The 20108-nt window shown below is 39.8% G+C and overlaps 2 protein-coding genes across 3 annotated transcripts in view; one reads left to right on the top strand and one right to left on the bottom strand.

The window, feature by feature from the left end:
- nlgn2a (neuroligin 2a) overlaps positions 1-20108 on the top strand; it is a 351369-nt gene that overhangs the window by 137488 nt on the left and 193773 nt on the right. The window lies entirely within an intron of this gene.
- On the bottom strand, positions 1539-6590 carry LOC130556575 (transmembrane protein 158). Its single transcript, XM_057337706.1, has one exon. The coding sequence runs from the start codon at positions 5568-5570 to the stop codon at positions 4908-4910; it is 663 nt and encodes a 220-aa protein (XP_057193689.1). The 5' UTR covers positions 5571-6590; the 3' UTR covers positions 1539-4907.

Genomic DNA, 20108 nt, shown 5'->3' with positions numbered 1-20108 from the left:
AAAAACGCTTTCTCATAGCCATTTTTGCTGTGTAGCTTACGTGGATGATACTATGTGTTGACGAATACATGTGTTGTTGTTTTGTCGTTAATTTTCAAGCAGTAAACTGCGTCAGCTTGCTGTGTGTGTGTATGTGTTTTTTGTTGTTGTTGCTGCATCATAACTTTCACAACTTTTCATAACTATCATTGACTGCAATAAAACTCAGATGTCGTTAGATGCATTTATAAATAAAGGGTTGTTTCATGTTCTCTGGTGTTAGTTTTTTGTCAAGAGCCTTGATGTGTTGTTTATAATTGTTTATATATTGCCCGTTAAAAGGCTTTGCTTCTCTTACACACACACACACACGCTTTGGTTGACTATCCCCGTGGGGACAGTCCATAGGCGTAATGTTTTTATACTGTACAAACTGTATATTCTATCCCCTATCCCTAAACCTAAAGATCATAGAACACTTTTTGCATTTTTAGATTTGTAAAAAATATTGTTCTGTACAATTTATTAGCTTTTTTGCCCCTGGGGATCTCAATTTTGGTCCCCACGGTGACACGAGTCCCCATGTGTTGGTGTGTATTCAGGTTTAGGTCCCCACCGGGATATACAAACATGAACACACACACAGAGTAGGCTAAACGTTTCACGTTTTTTATTCATTCATAAATACATACAACAATGCGTTACACATGTGTTACCAGAATGCATAGACAATACAAAAAATTCCATTCTATTCCAATTTATTTATAAAGCGCATTACTATGTTGCAAAGTTTAAAAGCAGCTTTACATGAAGAAAAACAAACAGGAAAGAATTAAATAGAGTACATTCCGTGCACATCCAGAACTTGTGCATCTGTCAATCACAGGTATCCTCGGGATGGGCTTAATCTCTCCTCTGATTCTATGAGAGGTTATTATCCAGCTGGAGTTGGGGATTATATGGGCATCCCAAGGTAAAGTAGAAGGGCAGACAGAGTAATTGGCTGAAGTTTATTAATTTTTAGATAATCCAGCCACCAAACTTTTTCGTTGATTGGCAGGGTTATTTATCAGAGGCTGTTGTTTATAACTATTTAATATTACCCAACTCAACACCATAGCTCATTTTGCTTAACAGAATCATATAGAAACATTTAAATGTTTAAATATATGTTTCCTTCAGTGTAAAGGAATGATGGGCAAGGAACAGATTGCCAAACCCAATTATATTAGTTTTTTCTTATGTTTGGACTGTTGTTGTTTTAATCATTGTTATAACCCCTTTGACATTTTTGTATTTTTCAACTTGCTTTAAACATACTTGTGTACATACTGTATGTTTGTACATTTGTGTAAACGTATTTCTAATTATACAGAAAACATGAACTTAGGATGTGTGCAGCAGTTTCTTGCAAAAGCTGTTTTTAAACAAAACATACATCCAAGTTTTTATTTGTTTATTTCCTTTATTTTGTTATATCTTGTGTTTGTGCATCTAGAGAGAACATGCATGCTGGTAACGCCTACAATGTGCATTGTTGGATCATTCGTTTATGCAATAATAAAATGTGAAACGTTGACTCTTTGTGTATGTGTTTAATTAAGGCAAATGGGCACTACATTTAAAATGTCCTTTTTTTGTCTTTTGGTCTCTCTTCTCTTAATTAAATTGCCTTTTAGCTCTCGGGAAAACACGTAAACAACACCTCTCAGCTGCTCATTGTTCTTTTGAATTGCTGTAAGGCTTTTAACAAAATACGTGACAAAATAACACAAGGGAACATGAAACAAATCTTTATTTATACATGCATCTAACGACATCTGAGTTTTATTGCAGTCAATGAAAGTTACGAAAAGTTGTGAAAGTTACGCTGCAGCAAAATAAAAACACAGCAAGTAGGCACGCATGTTACACTTATACAGCTAAAACATTGCCATATGGCCATGAGAAAGCGTTTTTATAAAAGCACATGAAAAACAATAAGCATTAGCCTATTATGTGAATAACATACATCTAAACGGGGCATATGACCATTCGGCTGTATTACCTTAACGAAATAATTCATCAAAAAAGAGCTGAAGAACCGAAGATAACACTCTATTCCATTTGCTTGGTCGTAGTTCAAAAGGCCACGCCCACCACGGGACGAACTATGAATATTCAAACTAACCCTGCAACAGTTTTTCAAGGAAACTGAATATTACACAACACCGGTACGCATCAGCACGAGTTCCTGAAACTCCGCCCTCTGGAGAGGGGGCTGGGACGAAAAGCTCATTAACATTTAAAGAGATAGCAAAATCGGTGCGTTTTTACACACACTCAAAAATGGGCAACTTCAACATTCTATAATAAATGATCCGCTGGGTATTTTGAGTTAAAACTTCACATACACACTCTGGGGACACCAGAGACTCATTTCACATCTAGTAAAACCATTCGAACAACCTCTCCTTTAACTTTGCCCTAAGACAAAACGATTTGCCCAGGGGAAAATTATAGATTTATAAGACCAAAGATTGGCCTTTAGATATAGCAAAAATGAATTAAATCCCATGTTTAAGCGCCACAGAGACGTCACAACCAGCGATAAATTTCAGACGCACTTGTCCGAGGTGAGGCTGCGTTAGGCGGGGTACGAGCACTCAACGCCCGGTGATCGCCTGGAGATCACTTTCCGAAAGCGTCCGAGCAAATTTTCAAATATACGCTATCTTTATTTACCGCATATTTGAACTTAAAACAAATACATTTTCGCCTGAACAACTCTTAAAACTAATTTTCATGACCGAATAACAGTATTATGGGCATTGTACTGCGCAACGCATATGTATAGCTGTCTTAAATCCATATGGACTAGATTTGCTTTAATTAGTTCAGCCAACATTCGCTATTCTGAATGTTGACTGGATTTGAAAATAACCCTTGGTTTAATGTTTTTAAAATATATTTATGCTAACTTAAAATAATATGTCTTCCTAACTAAGCCTGAACAAGAATATTGGTTCAACTTGTATATTTTTGCCCTTCCAACATTTAATTAATTGCCGTTTTTACACTGCATAGTAAATCTCTAAGAATTTAGAACCTAACAAGCTTGTGTGTGGTACTACTTGACAAAATGGCATCGATACATGAAGATGACTGCATAATTTAATTAAAAACAAGTAAACAATAAATAAAGACTTCTAGGCCCAGTTTCAGACAAGACATAGCTTAAGCCCGGAATATGTCTTAGTTAAATTAGGATATTTAAGTCGCATTTATGAAAATGCTTTAGACAAAAACACTGGTGTGCATCTTGAGACAAAACAATTGCACTGATATATTTTAAGATATGCAAGGGCAAGTTGTTTTTAGTTAAGACAATTCAAACATTAATTTTAGTCTGGGACTAGGTTTAAGCTTTGTCTGTGAAACCAAGTGTAATACATTTGTGTGTGAAATACTTGATCAACAAAAGAGCAAGCCTAAAGACCTATAGCTGTCTGAAATTTCCACTTGTCCCATTATGTTGTGCACTATTTTGAGTGGTCTGGGCATACTATGGTGAATATCTAATGAAGCACAATAAGAGTGTACAGTCATGTTTACACAATGGCTCAGCAGAAGATGGCAGTATTTCCAGGAGCAGGATAAAACTTTAGGTTAAATCAGGCCTAGTATTTGCTTGTAATTTGAAATGCTACATATCTTAGATTTATATTGTTTAGTTGGCAAATATAGTGGTATAAATAGTTATAAGGTAACGAATAGACAGTTCATGCAAATTATATATATGACTCATAAACTGTGACATATTTGTCACGATGGAGTCATATTCAAAAGTTGTCTTACTGCAAACATTTAAATACTAAAAAGTCAATCTGTGCACAGCAGGTTAATAAACAAAGAGTAAAGATTGGAAATAGCAGAACCACAGTCTTAAACCCATCTTAATTGCATAATTACATTACACCAATGACTAATCGGCTACATATTACTGTATTGAGTTACAAACCCTCAAAAAATATTTTATTGATTTATTAACATACTGCAAAAAACAATCATTACAGAGTTTCATAGTATAAACCTTACAAAGTTCAATTTGTTCACAGTACTGTACAAAAATGTTGTGTCCGCTTGTTTTTTCAACTAAACTATGGCTGTGATGAAGTTTTAAACAATAAATACATTAAATCTGTACTAAAATCTGTTTTTATGATTACTGGTTGATACAAATAGCCTACTGTACATAAAAACGCAATGTCTTTAAACATTTGAAAATCTAGTGACAATTTCAAAAAAACATTGTTGCATCTGTTTCCTTAACATATCAAACAAATACTCAAACGTTAGCTAGATGTCTTTACACTTTGCTTTACACTGAACGTCTTTAAAAGAGCTTTATGTTCCTGAGACATGTAATTCACTAAAAATTACTCAGAAATCTAATAGGCCTAGGCTAATGAAAATATTACAAACATTTCAAATTACATCTGAATGCCACATATAATGAAAGATAGCTATTACAATCAGTTTATAAAAAAAATGGATCTAATATCCCAATCCATCCAGGAAATGTTAAAAACAATGTTTAAACAACACACGAATAGTTCTGTTTAGGCAAATGTATTAGCCTACATTGCGCCTATTTAACAAGGGCACAATCACATGTCTTGTCAGACAACAAATATGAGAAATTGAATGAGATTTTATAAATAAAGATTATATTCTACACTCGTAAAAAAGTGTTAAATGCGTAACGGTGTTGATGACATAGATGAACGATTTTGGTTCTCAAAAGAACCTTTTAGTCAGAGATTTCCTGTCTTACCTTTTGATAACCTGCCGAACCTTTCCCATCATTAAAAAAAAACCTTTTGTGCAACGGATGTTTGTTAAAGACCTTTTAGGAACATTTGTTTTTAAGAGTGCGTTATATTCTATTATCTCGGCCTTCTCTGCTCCATTCCATTCGGAAGAAATCCCGCGATAATGGGAACCGGCCATATGAGGGCAGCGACGCTCCATATTATTATGACTAAGGTCATGAAACAAGCCACCAGAGTGGACTCTATGGGTTTGCGATTTAGCCTCCAGCTCCTGTCCCCCTTCAGCTCATCAAGAGAAAAATCCAGACAGCAGAAATGGACGGAGTCGCCCATCTGTTGACCCTCTGACCTGCCTCGCCTGAATCTTCTGTATCTGGACAGACCGCATCCAACGCACAGTCTGAACTCCTGCTGCGCACCCGTGACGCCCAGGTGCTCGATGTACACCGGAGAGATCGCCCGGTTAAAGGCGGCGGAGAAGAACGCCTTGCCATGGTTGTTGGTGGTGTAAATGAGCACGTCGCACTGGAAACCAAAGTTGCTGTCCCACCGCGCCACGAGTTTGGTGGGAAGCCTCTCCACGCTCACGTTGCACTGCGAGGACGCATCGGTCTCCTCCACGGACCTCTTTGAGAAGCCGACGTCCACCTCCAGGCTGGGTAGGAATGTGTTGGAGGAGTTGATGGGTGGAAGAAGGAGATCTTCGTCGCTCCAGCTGTGGGAACAGCGCGCGGGAGCAGTCAGAGACAGCAGGAGTGCGATGGAGATGCTCAGCATGGCAGGGCACACGGTTTTCCCAGTCTCATGGTCACGTCACATTCGCTTTTCAGTTTGGGGACTTAAAAAGCCTGGTGTTTGCTGAACATTTCGTCTTATTAGTTCGATCAGATACACACTCTTTATTCATCTGTCCTGTGCGTTTCTATGTGTTGCCTCTACGTAGAGACAGTAAGAAGTGACCAAGCGCACGGTGGCGCGTCACTGCTTCAGTCTGCGCGTCCTCACTGTGACTGTCTGAGGCAGTTTCATTTAGTTCTGCTTCTTCGACTCACTGCTTCGTCTGTGTGTTAGAGATGGTCGTATGCAAATGGATGATGAATGATCACTGTGACCAGAGTCAGAGTCGCTTTCTGTGAATATAATGTTCAAGATATCAGGAAGATAGTTGCACACAGCACGTGCAAAACATTGTAATGGTTAACGTCATAATATAGAGTTATCAAGATATATGTTAATGTATCAAACCCGTTACATTTTGTATTCTAGTGTTTAACACACAGGTAGCCTATCAATTTGGCTTATTGTTGTAAATCGGGCAGTCGTGGTCTAATGGTTAGAGAGTCAGACTCGTGACCAGAAGGTTGCCGGTTCGATCCCCAGGGCCGGCGGGTAACGACTGAGGTGCCCAACGACTTGAGCAAGGCACCTTACCCCTACTTGCTTCCTGGGTGCTGCAGTGATAGCTGCCCACTGCTCCGGGTGTACGTGTGTTCACCACTTGCTGTGCGTGTGTTCACTACTCTCTGGATGGGTTAAATGCAGAGTCACATTTCGGGTATGGGTCACCATACTTGACAAATAATTTAATTATATATATATATATTATAAATGTAATTATGAGGCCCTATTGGGTCTTTTGGACTGTATGTAATGTTACTATATGTAAAATAACTTATTCAAGAAAGCACTAAATAAAAAGCAAATGCAATTATTATGATCCCTTTTACTTTTTAAATGTTTCTGCAAGTGATAGGTTATAAGCTTATGACGCACTAAATAAAAGTACAAACGCCACTGTATACTGTATGCAAGAAAGCAAATAAAACTGCTGGCCGAAGTCTGAGCAGTTTGTCTTGTGATCAATGAGAGGCCCATAACATGAATGTGTGTTTGTTGGGCTTAAAAAAATATTGTTTATTGTACTTAAACTGGTGATAAGAATGTGACTAAAGGGAAGTAGGCATATTTGGAGATTTGATAGATTGTACATAAAGTCAACGACATCATAAATGCTCCAAGTAAATAATCATGCATAATTAACAACAATAATTTTCCGGAACTTTTTTGAAATCTCCTCAGCATACTGTATATTCATTTGAGCATTTCCATCAATATTGCATTATGTTAGCAGTTCACTGACTTTGAAGTGCATACAAGTATTTTAACATGAAAAAAAAGTGGCTGAACTGGGTTGAGAAGATGAAAGGTGAGCATTACCATACTCATGGATTGCTATTGAAAATTCATCATTTTGAGTCTGGGCCTTAATTAAAATAGTTTGTCTCTCACTTGACACTCGCTCGAGGCAAGATAAGACCCACCTGGTGAAAAATAGTATCTTGAGGGGAGAATCTAACCAAATATGAATGTATTTTTGGACACATTCATTTTTGGTCGCATGCATAACAATAAAAATGTGCCAAGTAAAATTCACACAGGACAATCTTTACAATTCGCTTTACCAATATGTCTAAGTGGTTTTCTGAGGAATATTTACATGTATAAACAAAGTTCTTTAATGTTGTTTAAATGGCTTAATTAGTGCTGGAACACTGCCTTCTGTTTGATGTGAGGGCCAACGTGTGGCATACAGACATTATAGCCTTCCATTTACACCTGAAAGAGGAACTCCCGTGCCATGCCATGCTGGTTTTTAAAGCAGAACTGATTATTCATCCTCGCACTTTTCCGTTTCTTTTCTCTCATACAAACGCCCTCCAAATTCCCAAATACTGACCCCCTGAAATAAAATATGCTGCATGCAGTGTGGCAGCGAACAGATGAAAATGTAAATGACTTTCTTGTTCATTAATTATGCTGTAAAAATGTAAATTGCTCCAGTGCCAAAAATGCTAATGGGACGGAGATAAAAGCCTCTTGTGTCAAAGGAGAAAGTATGAAGGATTCACTAGGCCTATATTTCTTTTATTTTCAAAAACTGAAAAAGACGTTTTAGTGGCTTTTCGTTTGGCTGTCTGAGCAATGCTCTACTCTTTCAAAGCAAAGAAACACATCTATACCTGACTTAGTGTAATTAGTTATGGGCTGTCAAGCTTTTTTCATCCCTTCCTTTCAAGTTCCTGACTCTGGAAGTTTCATTGATTCCTAGTCTTGCATGTTATTCATGCCACTAATGGCAAATTGTTCCACTGTCTCCATCACCACAGAAAGCAGATGACCTCTGCCACTGCCAGTCCCATGCACGGCTACATTCAGAAGAACTGAAAGTTTTTTTTTTTTTTTTATTGGGAACAATTATATACAAGAACATATGTATTGTAATGGTCCTGCTGTAGGCTAAATGTAACTATGGGACTTTTCGTTTCTTTTATTACCAGCCAGGCAAGCTAAGAAACTCATAGTGTTGATTTAAAGTGTCATTTATGTCCATTGCACGAATGGCATGAGACCCAGAAGATTTAGGCTTAGCATAGCAAACACCACAAATCATTGTTTCTAAACTTTTTTCTCTTTCAGAATGGCACATCCCAGTCCCCTCAAACAAAGTGAACATGGTATTGAACGTACCACAGAGTTTAGATTCAGGAACTTATGAGTGGGTTACTTAAAAACATTTGGTTATATACAGTACAGTATTGCCATCTCTGTTTAGTTTTTTAACTTTATATAGATATGAGAGTGGAGAGTGGGGCAGGAAATTATGGGATGAGAAAGAGGGAAACAGAAGCCGGGAAAGGACCACGAGCTGGGCCTTAAACTCGGGTCGCCCGAAGCTGCACAACATGTTGGCGCACAGTCCACTGGATCACTGGCGCTGACAAAATTGAGAAGATTTTTAGGTGGACTGAAGTCATACAACATTGGAATGACATTCCGTGAAATCAATGCAATAGCTCAACTAATAAACTGTTGCTCAATAATGGATTCTTGATCAATAACTGATGCATTGTAATCTATTCTAATTACAAAATGTAATAACTTGTTCCACCTTTGAAAAATCATTTTCTTTTTTGGACCAACATTCTAAAAGTTGGAACATGAACCTTACTGACAAGCTGAAAAGAGAGCTGAAAAATTGGACGCTTTATAACTGGCAAGCATCAAGGCAGACTCTGTTGATCTCAAAACAGAGAAGCAGAGAAAAGCAAGGTATGGCACAGAAGCCTCGAGACGTGTCCCCTTGTGTACACCAGCTTTTTCTCGCGTCCTGGAGACAGTCAAATGATGAAGATTCTAATTAGTAATACTCATTAATGAGAAGCAGGAAGGAGAAAGGGCAGAGAGATGATGTGCTGTGTTCACAGGGGAGTGATGGAGCTGTCAGCATGATAAACCACAGGACTCGTGACAAGAAACATCAAAAACACTGATTGTAGTTCACACAACTGTCAAACACTATAACCAAAGCATGCTATTTTATGTTGGGAAATAAATAAATCAAACATGTTATTAAAGTCATATTGAATAAATATAATTTGACAAGAAACAATGAGATTCAATTGGTTAGTTTTAGTCCTGATATGAACTTAGGGCATTGGTTAAGTCAGAATTAAGCACGTCATTCCCCTCAAACAAACAAAGCAATGTGTTAAATAATCGTTTAATAATATATGTCTCTGTACCTATTATAAAAATATTTTTTAATCTAAAAGAAACACCGTACACACGTTTTATATGGGTTTGCTATGACTGCATGAGATTTTAACTCATTGTTAAGAAGATCTTCCAGTCAGAAAGCTAACTGGTTATACAGTAATTACACCAAATTCCCATTTCCCTGTTCCGGTCGCTTATTGACATCTCCTGTTGGGTCCAGGCCATCTGTGTGATTTTCACACTGATGAATGATGCTCAAGATGTGCCTCAGGCTCTGTAGAAAGACGTCAGAATCTGGGATAATTTTTTTCTTCCCCATCACATTTTGGGGCTTACACACTTTATAGCGGTGGGGTTTTTTTTGTATAGCCTATAATTATATTATAATTACAGAATCGCCTCAGCATTGGAATCAATAGTAATGTTGTCTGACATAGAAATAAAGTGAGTAATAGTCTTCTCATCTTCTTTTGATTTTTAGGCTTTGAATGGTTTCCTTCCTTCTTGTTCATGCCTCTACAAAGGGATGTCAGAAAATTTAAGAGTTATCATAGTTAATGACTATTATATGACTATAATTTTATTATTCAAGAGTTCATAAGATCTAGCCATTTCAGGCTGACACTTTATTTATTATTGTTAATGGTATCTTGAGATATTAAGGAAAATCTTTCAAAATGGACTCTAAAATGATCAAATGTGGTGCTGAGATTGCTAGCAAAGTCATATTGCCAACATATTGATTTGACTAAACAGTGACCGTACAGTAGAGAAGCAGCTCAGTTGAATTAATTTGGTGTGAAATGGAGCCCGTATTCTCCACAAATCTAAGGGTGCGTTTACACTTGGCATTAACATGCGATCTCGGTGATCCGAACAAGCAGATCGGATCTTCAGACAATCAAGACACAGCGCGTTTACACTTGTCAACAAGTGGCTTCCACATCTGGATAACTGATCGGATCTCTATAGTTTCCCGCCCATTATTTTAATAAGCCTGCAATTTAAAAATAGCCCCGGTGCGGGGACATTTCACACAACACCTATAACGGGGAGGATGAGCATGTCACAGATTTGATACGCAGCCATGTTAAACTCGAGGCAGCGGTGGGTAGTAAACCGCGGTTAAAACGATTAATGATCTTATATGTGAAAGTATAAGCAGAGGACGTTTGTAAAATGACACAAGCTTGTACTTGAGCTGTGGCGGGTTTCACTCGCACGCGCACACACACACACAGACTCTAACGGTGTTTTTAAACACATCATTTGTTTATTCATGNTCGCTTAAAAAGAGAAACGGTTAGCACACAAGACAAACCAGAGGCAAGATGATATTCCACAGTGTAAACAGAAAGCAAGCTAACACGCTATTGCTATGCTAACGGCGTTAAGTTAACTATCACTTTTGGTTTAGAATCTTCAAGTAGATAACAAGAACAGGGTTATTGAGATATCAGGATAAGTTAGCAACGACAATAAAATACAATAATATTAGAGCGAAGTGGTAAAAGCACTGATACAAACAAGCCGCCGGCAGCGATGCAGGAAACAGGAAACAGGACCTCAGTTGCACTTACACTACATATTCACAACATTCTGTAACGTATTTAAATAATAATAACAATGTTCTAATTAGTTGAATTTTCTATAATATTACTAGTTGTAATACTGTTGGGATAACTTTTGGTCAGACATTAAAGGTACGGTTTGCCCAAAAAAGTCTTCATTTACTCACCCTCAAGTTGTTCCAAATCTGTATAAATTTCTTTCTTCCAATGAACAGAGAAATACATTTGGAAGAATGCCTGTAACCACACAGTTATTGGACACTATTGACTACCATATTAAGAAAAATTACAATCTTAGTCAAAAGTGCCCCAGAACTGTTTGTTTTCCTAAATTCTTCAAAGTGTCTTTTGTGTTGAACAGAAAAAACAAATGTTTCCTACTATGGCAGTAGCACGGTTTTGAGGGGGACTCGATTTCTCATGACACTGCTCCATAAGTACTCTTATATCAAACATATAGTTTTTCTTAGAGGTCGACCGATATGGGTTTTTCTCTGGCCGATGCCGATATTTAGAAATTAGACCAGCCGATGGCCGAAATACGAGGCTGATTTTTTTTACCTATATGTTTGGACGATTTTCTTTTTTCCACATTCATGTCATAAAATCGTCTTGGTTACGGATGTAACCTCAGTTCCCTGATGGAGGGAACGAGACGTTGTGTCGAGCCGACAGATGGGGTTCGCTCTTGAGAACCTATCAACTTCTGACTAGTATAGAAAAGGCCAATGAAATTGGCGAATGAAATTTGCATGCCGGACTCCACCCCCGGATATCCAGGTATAAAAGGGAGACGGCGTGCTGCATTCATTCACTTTTTGGTCTGAGGAGCCTGAGCATCCCTCGACCACTGCGGCGGGCGGCCAGCGTTGTGGCAAGAAGGACACAACGTCTCGTTCCCTCCATCAGGGAACTGAGGTTACATCCGTAACCAAGACGTTCCCTTTCTGTCGGTCTCTCGACGTTGTGTCGAGCCGACAGATGGGGTTCCAATGGAAAACACCACAGCGCTGTGCCGCGTCACAATCTGTAGTGACGCTGACTGGCCTGGGCGAGTCAGACGTGAGCACTAGCGCGAAATTGAAACCCTCCAGTGGAGAGGTAGGGGGTCCCAGAGCTTTTGAAGAAAAGGTGGGAAGCCCCTGCCACCGGCCGTCACAGGCAGAGGTCTTGATTCTCTAACAACGAGAAGCCGCCTGGCACCATAAGGGCCACTGGGTAAGCATTATTCCCCCCTGGGGGAAAAACGCTACAGAGACCACTACCTACCATAGGGAGGAATTAGTGGAGACATCACATGGTCTCACCATCAGGGGAGAACTCATGGGAAAATGTGCGGACTGAAGGAGTTAACCGCAAGGTGGAAGTCCACCTAGGGAGGTCATGGGTTGCCGAGGTGGGAACCATTCATGAAGATACATCAGACGGAACCGCCCATGGGGGGTTGCCACGTCTGGAGCACTAGGTCCGGTTAGAGCCATGTGGTAGATACCTCAACTGTTCCCTGGCCTAAGGGGGCAGGGCTGCTCTGCCCAGCCTGCCCCCAGGAAGGTGCTTAGTGATGGATGGAATGCCTATTCTTTACCCAGTGGGGAAAGAAGGGAGGCGTAAATAGCCGCTGATCCCCCTAGAGGAAGGGGGAAGGGCTTTCGCAGGCGTACGCGTTGCCCTGCAGGACGCGGGCTGAGACTGGTTCCACGTGTAGATATTAGAACCTCGCAAAGGTGTTGGGCGTAGCTCAACCCGCAGCGCTGCAGATGTCCTAGATAATGATGTCCTATAATAACTCATAGATAATGGGATAATGAATAAGGCCACAAGGGGCCAGGGCTAACACGCAAGACAGGAGAGCACAAGGCATAATCAATGGCCATGTGCTTACAACACAAACATAAGTGGGGCTGTCATGATCCCGTCGGCCAGAACAAGAGATACAGCTGCTTGGAAGGCGGGACCATGACAGTAGGGTACAAGATAGTAGTCTAATTCATAGTAATATTACATTGCTCAAAACTTTTAAGCACCTTCTCAAACTGTTCTGAAGCATGCTTTTTGTTTATGTTTGTCGCAGATTCTGCTATTAGTCAAATGGTCATAATCTAAGTGAAAGCAAAAATAACTGCGTTTTTAGTTATAATTAGCTTTTAGCCTTTTTCTATTTTATAGGACAGTAGGAAGCCTGACATTAAAGTAGACGTTCTTGTTGTCGAATGCGTTTAAACAGCCACAAAAGACCGCCTACGAACATAATGCGTAAACAAGGGGAAACAACAAGTCAGGATTTAAACTTTGGTTGAAGACTTAAAAGTTTGGTTTAATGGTGAAAAACGTACCAAGCAAGCAGAATGTTTTCTCTCCATTTCAGATTTCTAACACACAGTTTACATTGTTCAGCGTGTCTCGCGGCTGTCAGAGTAGAAATAAAAACTGCTTCTCTCTGTATGTTTATCTGCCCCTGTCGCGTTCATATGTAAATTGTGTGCACTTATTTCATCCTTTTGATAGAAAGATCGAACAAAACACATCTTAATACCAAGTATAAACAGAGTCCGACTCACAGACACATTTAAGCAGGAAAGTTAACGTGCACGTTTTAGCCAGAAGTTTCGTCTTTTAACAAGGCATGGCAGCAGAGTGTGAGTTGCTCCGTCTCACACGCAGCCTCAGAGGGAGAGAAATGATCCGGTACAGAAACAGTATTGATAACGTCAGAGTTTATCTAGCTATACAATGCAGACTACAGTAATAATTTAGCCGCTGGGCTCATCGCCAGGTTTTGGTACCCGTGCATACATGTAGCCTAAACTATGTGATTGAAGGCTCGCTAACTATGAGTTCCAAAAGGTTACTCGCATTCTCAAGTAGCATCATATTTAATCAATGAAATATACAAGGCTAGATTAAGAACGAAGGATAAAAAGAATTTAAGTCTTACCGCTTTCTTGCGAAGTTATCGGGTAGTTAAAAAGTTAGCAGGCAGAGGGGGACATCACAGTGTTATGCCGGTGGTAGTCTGTTTGCTGCAAGAGGCAGCATCGCGTGTTCCACAACAACGCTTAGATGCTCACAGATTCACCTTGCCTGTTAATCGGCCTAATTTGCGCACAATCGGCTGATGCCGATTAATTAAAAAATCCCCAAAATCGGCCTGATTAATCGGCCGGCCGATCAATCTGTCGACCTCTAGCTTTTCTAGCCTGTAACTTTTTCTGAGCAGCTCTTTTGCCACCCCATCCCATTTTTGTTTACACACCCACTGGAAGCCAAACATTGTGGAGGAATAAATCTTATGTTCAGCTGTGGTAAAGTAAAACAAGTCCTAAAATATACGCAAAAATCAAATTATACTCCACTATGTGTTTATTCAGAAAGACCATTCAGGATTATAACCCAGGTCACTGTGATTTCATTTCAAGAATCTTGCCTATTAACATATTGTGAATGTTTTTGATCTGGCCATCCGCAACTCTGTTATCAGTTGGCTGTTGTTTGAGACACACATACATGCTATACACTCATTCTACCTGCTGTCATCTCACAGGGTGCTGCTGAGCTGTTGCAGCAAAAAGTTGAGCGGCTGAATGAGGTTGCTCATCAGAACCACACACGCACACACACATCTGGCCTCCTTTTTGACACTCGCTGCAGGTATCTGTTCTCTCAGGCCTGGTGCCAGCATGTCCAATTCACACCTCACACAGTTCCCCTTCAGTGTGTGTGTGTGTGTGTGTGTGTGTGTGTGTGTGTGTGTGTGTGTGTGCGTGTGCGTGTGCGTGCGCGTGCGCGTGCGCGAGAGAGAGAGAGAGAGAGAGAGAGAGAGAGAGAGAGAGAGAGAGAGAGAGAGAGAGAGAGAGAGAGAGAGACTCTCTTTCTCTCTTTCTCTCTCCCTCACTCATAGCATTTTTAATCCATCTGTCTTTCTCTTTGTTTCTCTGTGTTTATTTCTTCCATTCATCATTTTCAGCTACACCCGGAGGGCACACAGCATGGCCACAACTGCCTAGTTTAAGCCTTGTAACGATGCCAATTTAGCAATTAAGGGCCAAACAACCTGAGCACTCCCCCCCAGTCACCCCGTCTGTGCCAGCTTTGTGCCCGCTCTGGTCACTCCGCTCTCTTTACTCTCACTGCCGACTGGGGGAGCATCAGCGGCTGCTGGACCAAAATAGTCATCTGACTAAACACTGCACACACTGGCTCACGATCAGGGAGGAAACAAGCTCATTAGCCTGACATAAGCCTTAATTACTTCAGCTGCTGATTCCAGATCAGTGTGAAACGACACCGAAGATAGATATGTAGGAGTGATATCATATGGGAGTTGATTGGCATGTGATGAACTGTCAGAGGGTAAATGCAGTGGTTCAGCTGGGTTATGATCCACAGGATCTCTGAAAAGTACAACGGTTATATACGGTGACTGTAGCGACGATGTCCCCCCTTGCAGTAAAAATAGCAATATCTGTCTGTTAGTTAGATTTAACATAAATGAATCCATACTACTAATATTTATCTGAATAATTTGCTACAAAAAATAGAGCATATAACATTCTGGGAGAATGCATTTGATGATATACTGCATGGTTCCTACTACTCGTAGGTTGCTCTTTCAAAGCTCTCAGTATCATATTAGTGGCTGATGTTTTTCCTAAAATTGCTTGGCAGACATAAAAACACAAACAAATTTTCGAAATACATGATGTGTAAAATTAATGTAGATTGCAAAGGTAAATTTGATGAGAAATGTTTGAGTTCATTTTGAAATACTATTGACTTTTGATAACACACTTGGAAATTCTTTGGAACTTGGAAGTTCAGTTTGTAGCTTTCAGTTTGAGATCTCTTCTGAAACTCCAATGGAGCCATTTGTGAGATTTATTGTGAGATATATTTCTAAGGAGAAATATCTGAGATGCAGAAGTCTTGAAGAGTAACTATTACAATGTCCTTAAAATTACATTTCATGCAGTGTGTAATGTTGCTGTGTGCGAATGTAAGTAGTCTGCCAAGTTGTAAAGCCGAATGTGAACGAACAACAAAGTTATTGGCTTGGGAAAAAAGTAAAGTCTGATAGTTCAGATGGTCTAGTCTGCTGTGATTGGTCTACCGCGTGCAGTGTCGCAAATGGAACATAGGTGGCATTACAAGGAGTGAAGCAAATCTGACCCGGAACTGAAATTAGAACGACAGACTATTAATTGATTCGAATGTTTTTTTTTTGTCCCACGGCGCGGTGACACAGGCCTGCACTTATAAGTGTTGTAGGTATTAGATGTTTTTTGGTATGACAGCTGAACTTCAAGGAATTTAAACAGGCGCATAATTTAAAACATGCATTCATAACATAGTGCAGCACTTTGTATAACGATTGGCTCATAATCATAATGAATGAAGTACGCGGGGCTGATTTAAACACATATGAGCCGCTCTTGTGATACCATAAGCGAATTGGTCTGCGCACAGCGCGTAGAGTTACATCTAAACATAACGAACATTACGATGCATTCTATTGTGCTGAGAAAGATGCTTTGTTTATGTTTTTCTAAAAGCAGTCACGTGGTATGATATAGCGTGCTCGGGTGCGGATGGTAATGTACAGTGTAGAGCAGAGTCATAGGCTGTAGTCAGTCCACCATGTCGAGTCCAAGAACAGTCAAGACCAGGGACTGTCGAGACGGTCAGTCGAGTCGCAAGAGGTTCGGTCAAGTCAAGAGATAATTGAGACAGTCAAGAGAGACAGAAAAAAATCATGACTACAAGACCACATAGTTAACTATTGATAATTTATGTGATGCAAGAGACAGCATATCTTCCATTCTAAGATAATCATTTTCATTATTGTTTGTAATGATCAAAAAGCAGATAAAATAAGGTCATTTTATTTTTACTATATAGGTATAGCACTAAAGTCACAAAGCCGAAGTGTAACTGTTTATTACTTTTTTAAGGAACTTTTTTATCAGCCCTCCTAACAGCAAAGTTGTGCAGCAATGAACACTTTTGTGCGTGTGTGTGCGTGCGTGTGCGCGCCTGCCCGTGCACGTGCGCGTTCGATAGAGGAGCCGCTAGAGAGAGCAGAGGCTCCACGGGTCGTTTATAAGCACGTTCATAAGCACGTCGGTGCCCATCCTTAAATAACATGTTCATCACAATGACAATAAAAATACGATCAATCTTATCTTTAAGCCCTACTTTCCAAACTTTCTAAAATACTCAAATGCAATGCTAACTCTGAAACATGGCATTAACTTACCTCTCTTTGTGATGCCTTTGCGGGTGTCTTACGAAATTGGATGTTGTCCCACATGTTTCGGGGAAAGTTTTGTTGCAAAAAGTTTCCTTTTAAGCGCACTGTCGATACATTTATTATGGTTTGTAAAAACCAATCTGTATTATGCCGCTGCTCGCTGACATCGTGCCTGATGAATGATTGACGCTGGTTCGCGCCGCGGTAGTGATGTTTCGTTCGTGAACGAATCGTTCATTTTGAACGAATCTTTTAAGTGAACGAATCGTTCTCGTTCACGAAATGCAATGACTCATATTTCTCGTTCACTGAAATCTCTCCCTCGAGCACAGAGCGTCTTGGCTTAAAAGAGTGTCTAAAGCACGAGCCAATGGCGTTCGAGAGTGAGCTTTGACAAAGCATATGTTCGGTTGAATGTACTGAACGAATACGCCCTTCAGTGAACGAGCCTGTGTTTGAGTCTGAACGAGACCCGCTGATTCTCGTTCATGAACGAAATTAACGATCAGTCATCTCGTTCGTAAGTGAACGAAAGGACTCGCTGATTCTCGTTCGTGAACTAGCTGTTACTTCTGCCTCGTAAACGAAATGAAAGATGAGGTCTCTTGTTCAACAAGTACAGAAACGGACACAATGTAAAGATCCTTACGAAAATAATTCAATAATGCAAGCTGATGGTTAAATGTAACAAAGACAAATTAACATTGTCATTTTTATTGCATGGAAAATGTCAAGCCTGTTTACTCAGTTATTGTACTGCAAGCACAGGTGTTTTGTGTGCATTTTGTATCATTTATTGTTCTTTCAAATAAAAACGACTTCATTACGTTTAATTCATGTCATGCACTTCTCTAAAAACTGTAAAACAAAAAAGTATTGGTTAGCTCTCATTCGCGTCACGTCAGCAAATAGCATTCCAGTTCCGGCTGTGAAGGGACGTGTAATTGGTTAGATCTTCCACGAAGGAATACGCCCACGCTGACCAGTCTCTGTTGAGTCTGAACGAGAGCGAGAGAGAGCGAGAGAGAGCGAGATCTCGTTCAGGAACGAATTGAACGAACTGGTACATGTCGTTCATGAACGAAATGAACGAATTGAACGAGAGTGTACAGTGTAGGTCGGTCATTTAGCATGTGAGTCTCGTTCAGCAATCAGCAGAAAGCGGATGCAAAGCGCAGTTACAGGTAGGCTACTTTGCACGCTTGTTTATTTAAAATACATAAACTTTACGTTTAACATAATCCCAGATTTATGAATGTGTAAATGACCAAACAATTAACTTTTTAATTATGCAGAAAAACCTTGTGCGTTGGTCATCTGAATCACTTATTTAGACTTATTTTATTTATTTAATGAGTAGATCAGAGACACACATTTTAATAAAGCCTGTAATCAGTTTATACGTCCATCAATACGTACGTTGACATAACACAACTCTTTTTCGCCACCTGCTGGCGTATTATAGAAATGGTCACTGAACGAATCAGTGAACAAATCTGAACGAATCATTTTGGTGAACGAACTGAAAAAGAACGAATCGCTCAAATGAATCATAATTCCCATCACTACGCCGCGGACGATTCATTCATTCGAACCGGTTCTTTCTTTTTAGTGAACCGGTCGAACCAGTTCAGCTGAATCGTTCCCGTTTAGCGTCTCCCGTAAACACTTAATATCATCCACAAATTAATTCAGTTATTCACTTTCTGGCGTGCATGACAGTCCCGTGGACTTGAACCAATATACCGGAGTTATTTAATTACAACAACAGCACACACTGAACTGAACTGCTGTGTGAAAAGAGAATTTATGAGCACGCGCAGCTCTCGTTCTAGAGTCGAGAGTCGGCAACAGTTTTCGGATCATTAGTCTTCGGATCACAAGAATATTGCTCTATCAATGTTTTGTTTTGAAGGAGTAAATAAAACATATATCGCTGGACTCGGACGAGACCGACTAGAACATTTGCGAGACCAATGACCAAGTCCGAGACGAGTCCGAGTTCAAATACCAACGAGTCCAAGACAAGTCCGAGACGATAAAAAAACGTCTCGAGACCGGACTCGAGTACTACAGCACTAGCAGGTCAGCGGCGGAGTGGGGACAATCGCGCTCCGGCATGTTTCAGGGCACGCTAGAGATACGGGCTCTCCAATGCTTTAGTTTGTTCGTCTGTTAACTTATCAGAGATGCAGAACACAACACAACAACTTTCGGTATTGCACCAGGCACAGTCATCGTCATCATTACAAAGCGCTAAAGCCTGGCTCAGACTACAGGAGTTTTAAAATCCTGACAGATTTCAAATTCTGGTTGCAGCACACACATAAGGAGAATCTTAACAGATTCTCTTATTTAAAATCTTAAACCTGGCTCAGACTACAGGAGTTTTAAAATCCAGAAAGATTAAAAATTCTGGTTGCAGCACGCACATAAGGAGAATCTTGACAGATTCTCTTATTTAAAATCTTAAACAAGCTCACACTCATCAGTGTACAACTAAATTACACATATTTTACATATCCAGAGGATATGCAGTTTTGTAAAAGGAGCTAATAGTAACCGCTTTAATGGGTTTACTATTTTTAGATGTTGACATCACATCTACATTTGAATCTCTTTTTCAAGCACTACAAAAATAGGTTTGCCCTTTGTAAACTTGCATTTATGAATGTGAAATGTCCAGATAAGAAAACGTTGGGGGCCAGGTGAGATCACGTGAAATTAACTTTGCGATGTCCCTTTGTTTACTTCTGTTTCCCGGTGAGATGACGTAAGAGGCGTCCTCTGGTATGATAATCTTAATATTATCCTGTAGTTTGGGTGTCTTAGGATGTTTTTGATGTGCAATTATGAAATAAAAAAACTTCCAATCAAACTTTCTAAATTTTTATTTTTGCACTTGCTACCTTTAGGCTTATTTATAAACACAACTTTACC

This window comes from Triplophysa rosa, linkage group LG1 (assembly GCF_024868665.1).
Source record: "Triplophysa rosa linkage group LG1, Trosa_1v2, whole genome shotgun sequence".
NCBI lineage: Eukaryota > Metazoa > Chordata > Actinopteri > Cypriniformes > Nemacheilidae > Triplophysa > Triplophysa rosa.
The sequence above is the reverse complement of the archived record's forward strand: the minus strand, read 5'-3'. Positions and strand labels throughout refer to the sequence as shown.

Bases quoted from the DNA above. Each gene is read 5' to 3' on its own strand.
- LOC130556575 (XM_057337706.1), bottom strand. From the start codon at position 5,570: ATGCTGAGCATCTCCATCGCACTCCTGCTGTCTCTGACTGCTCCCGCG.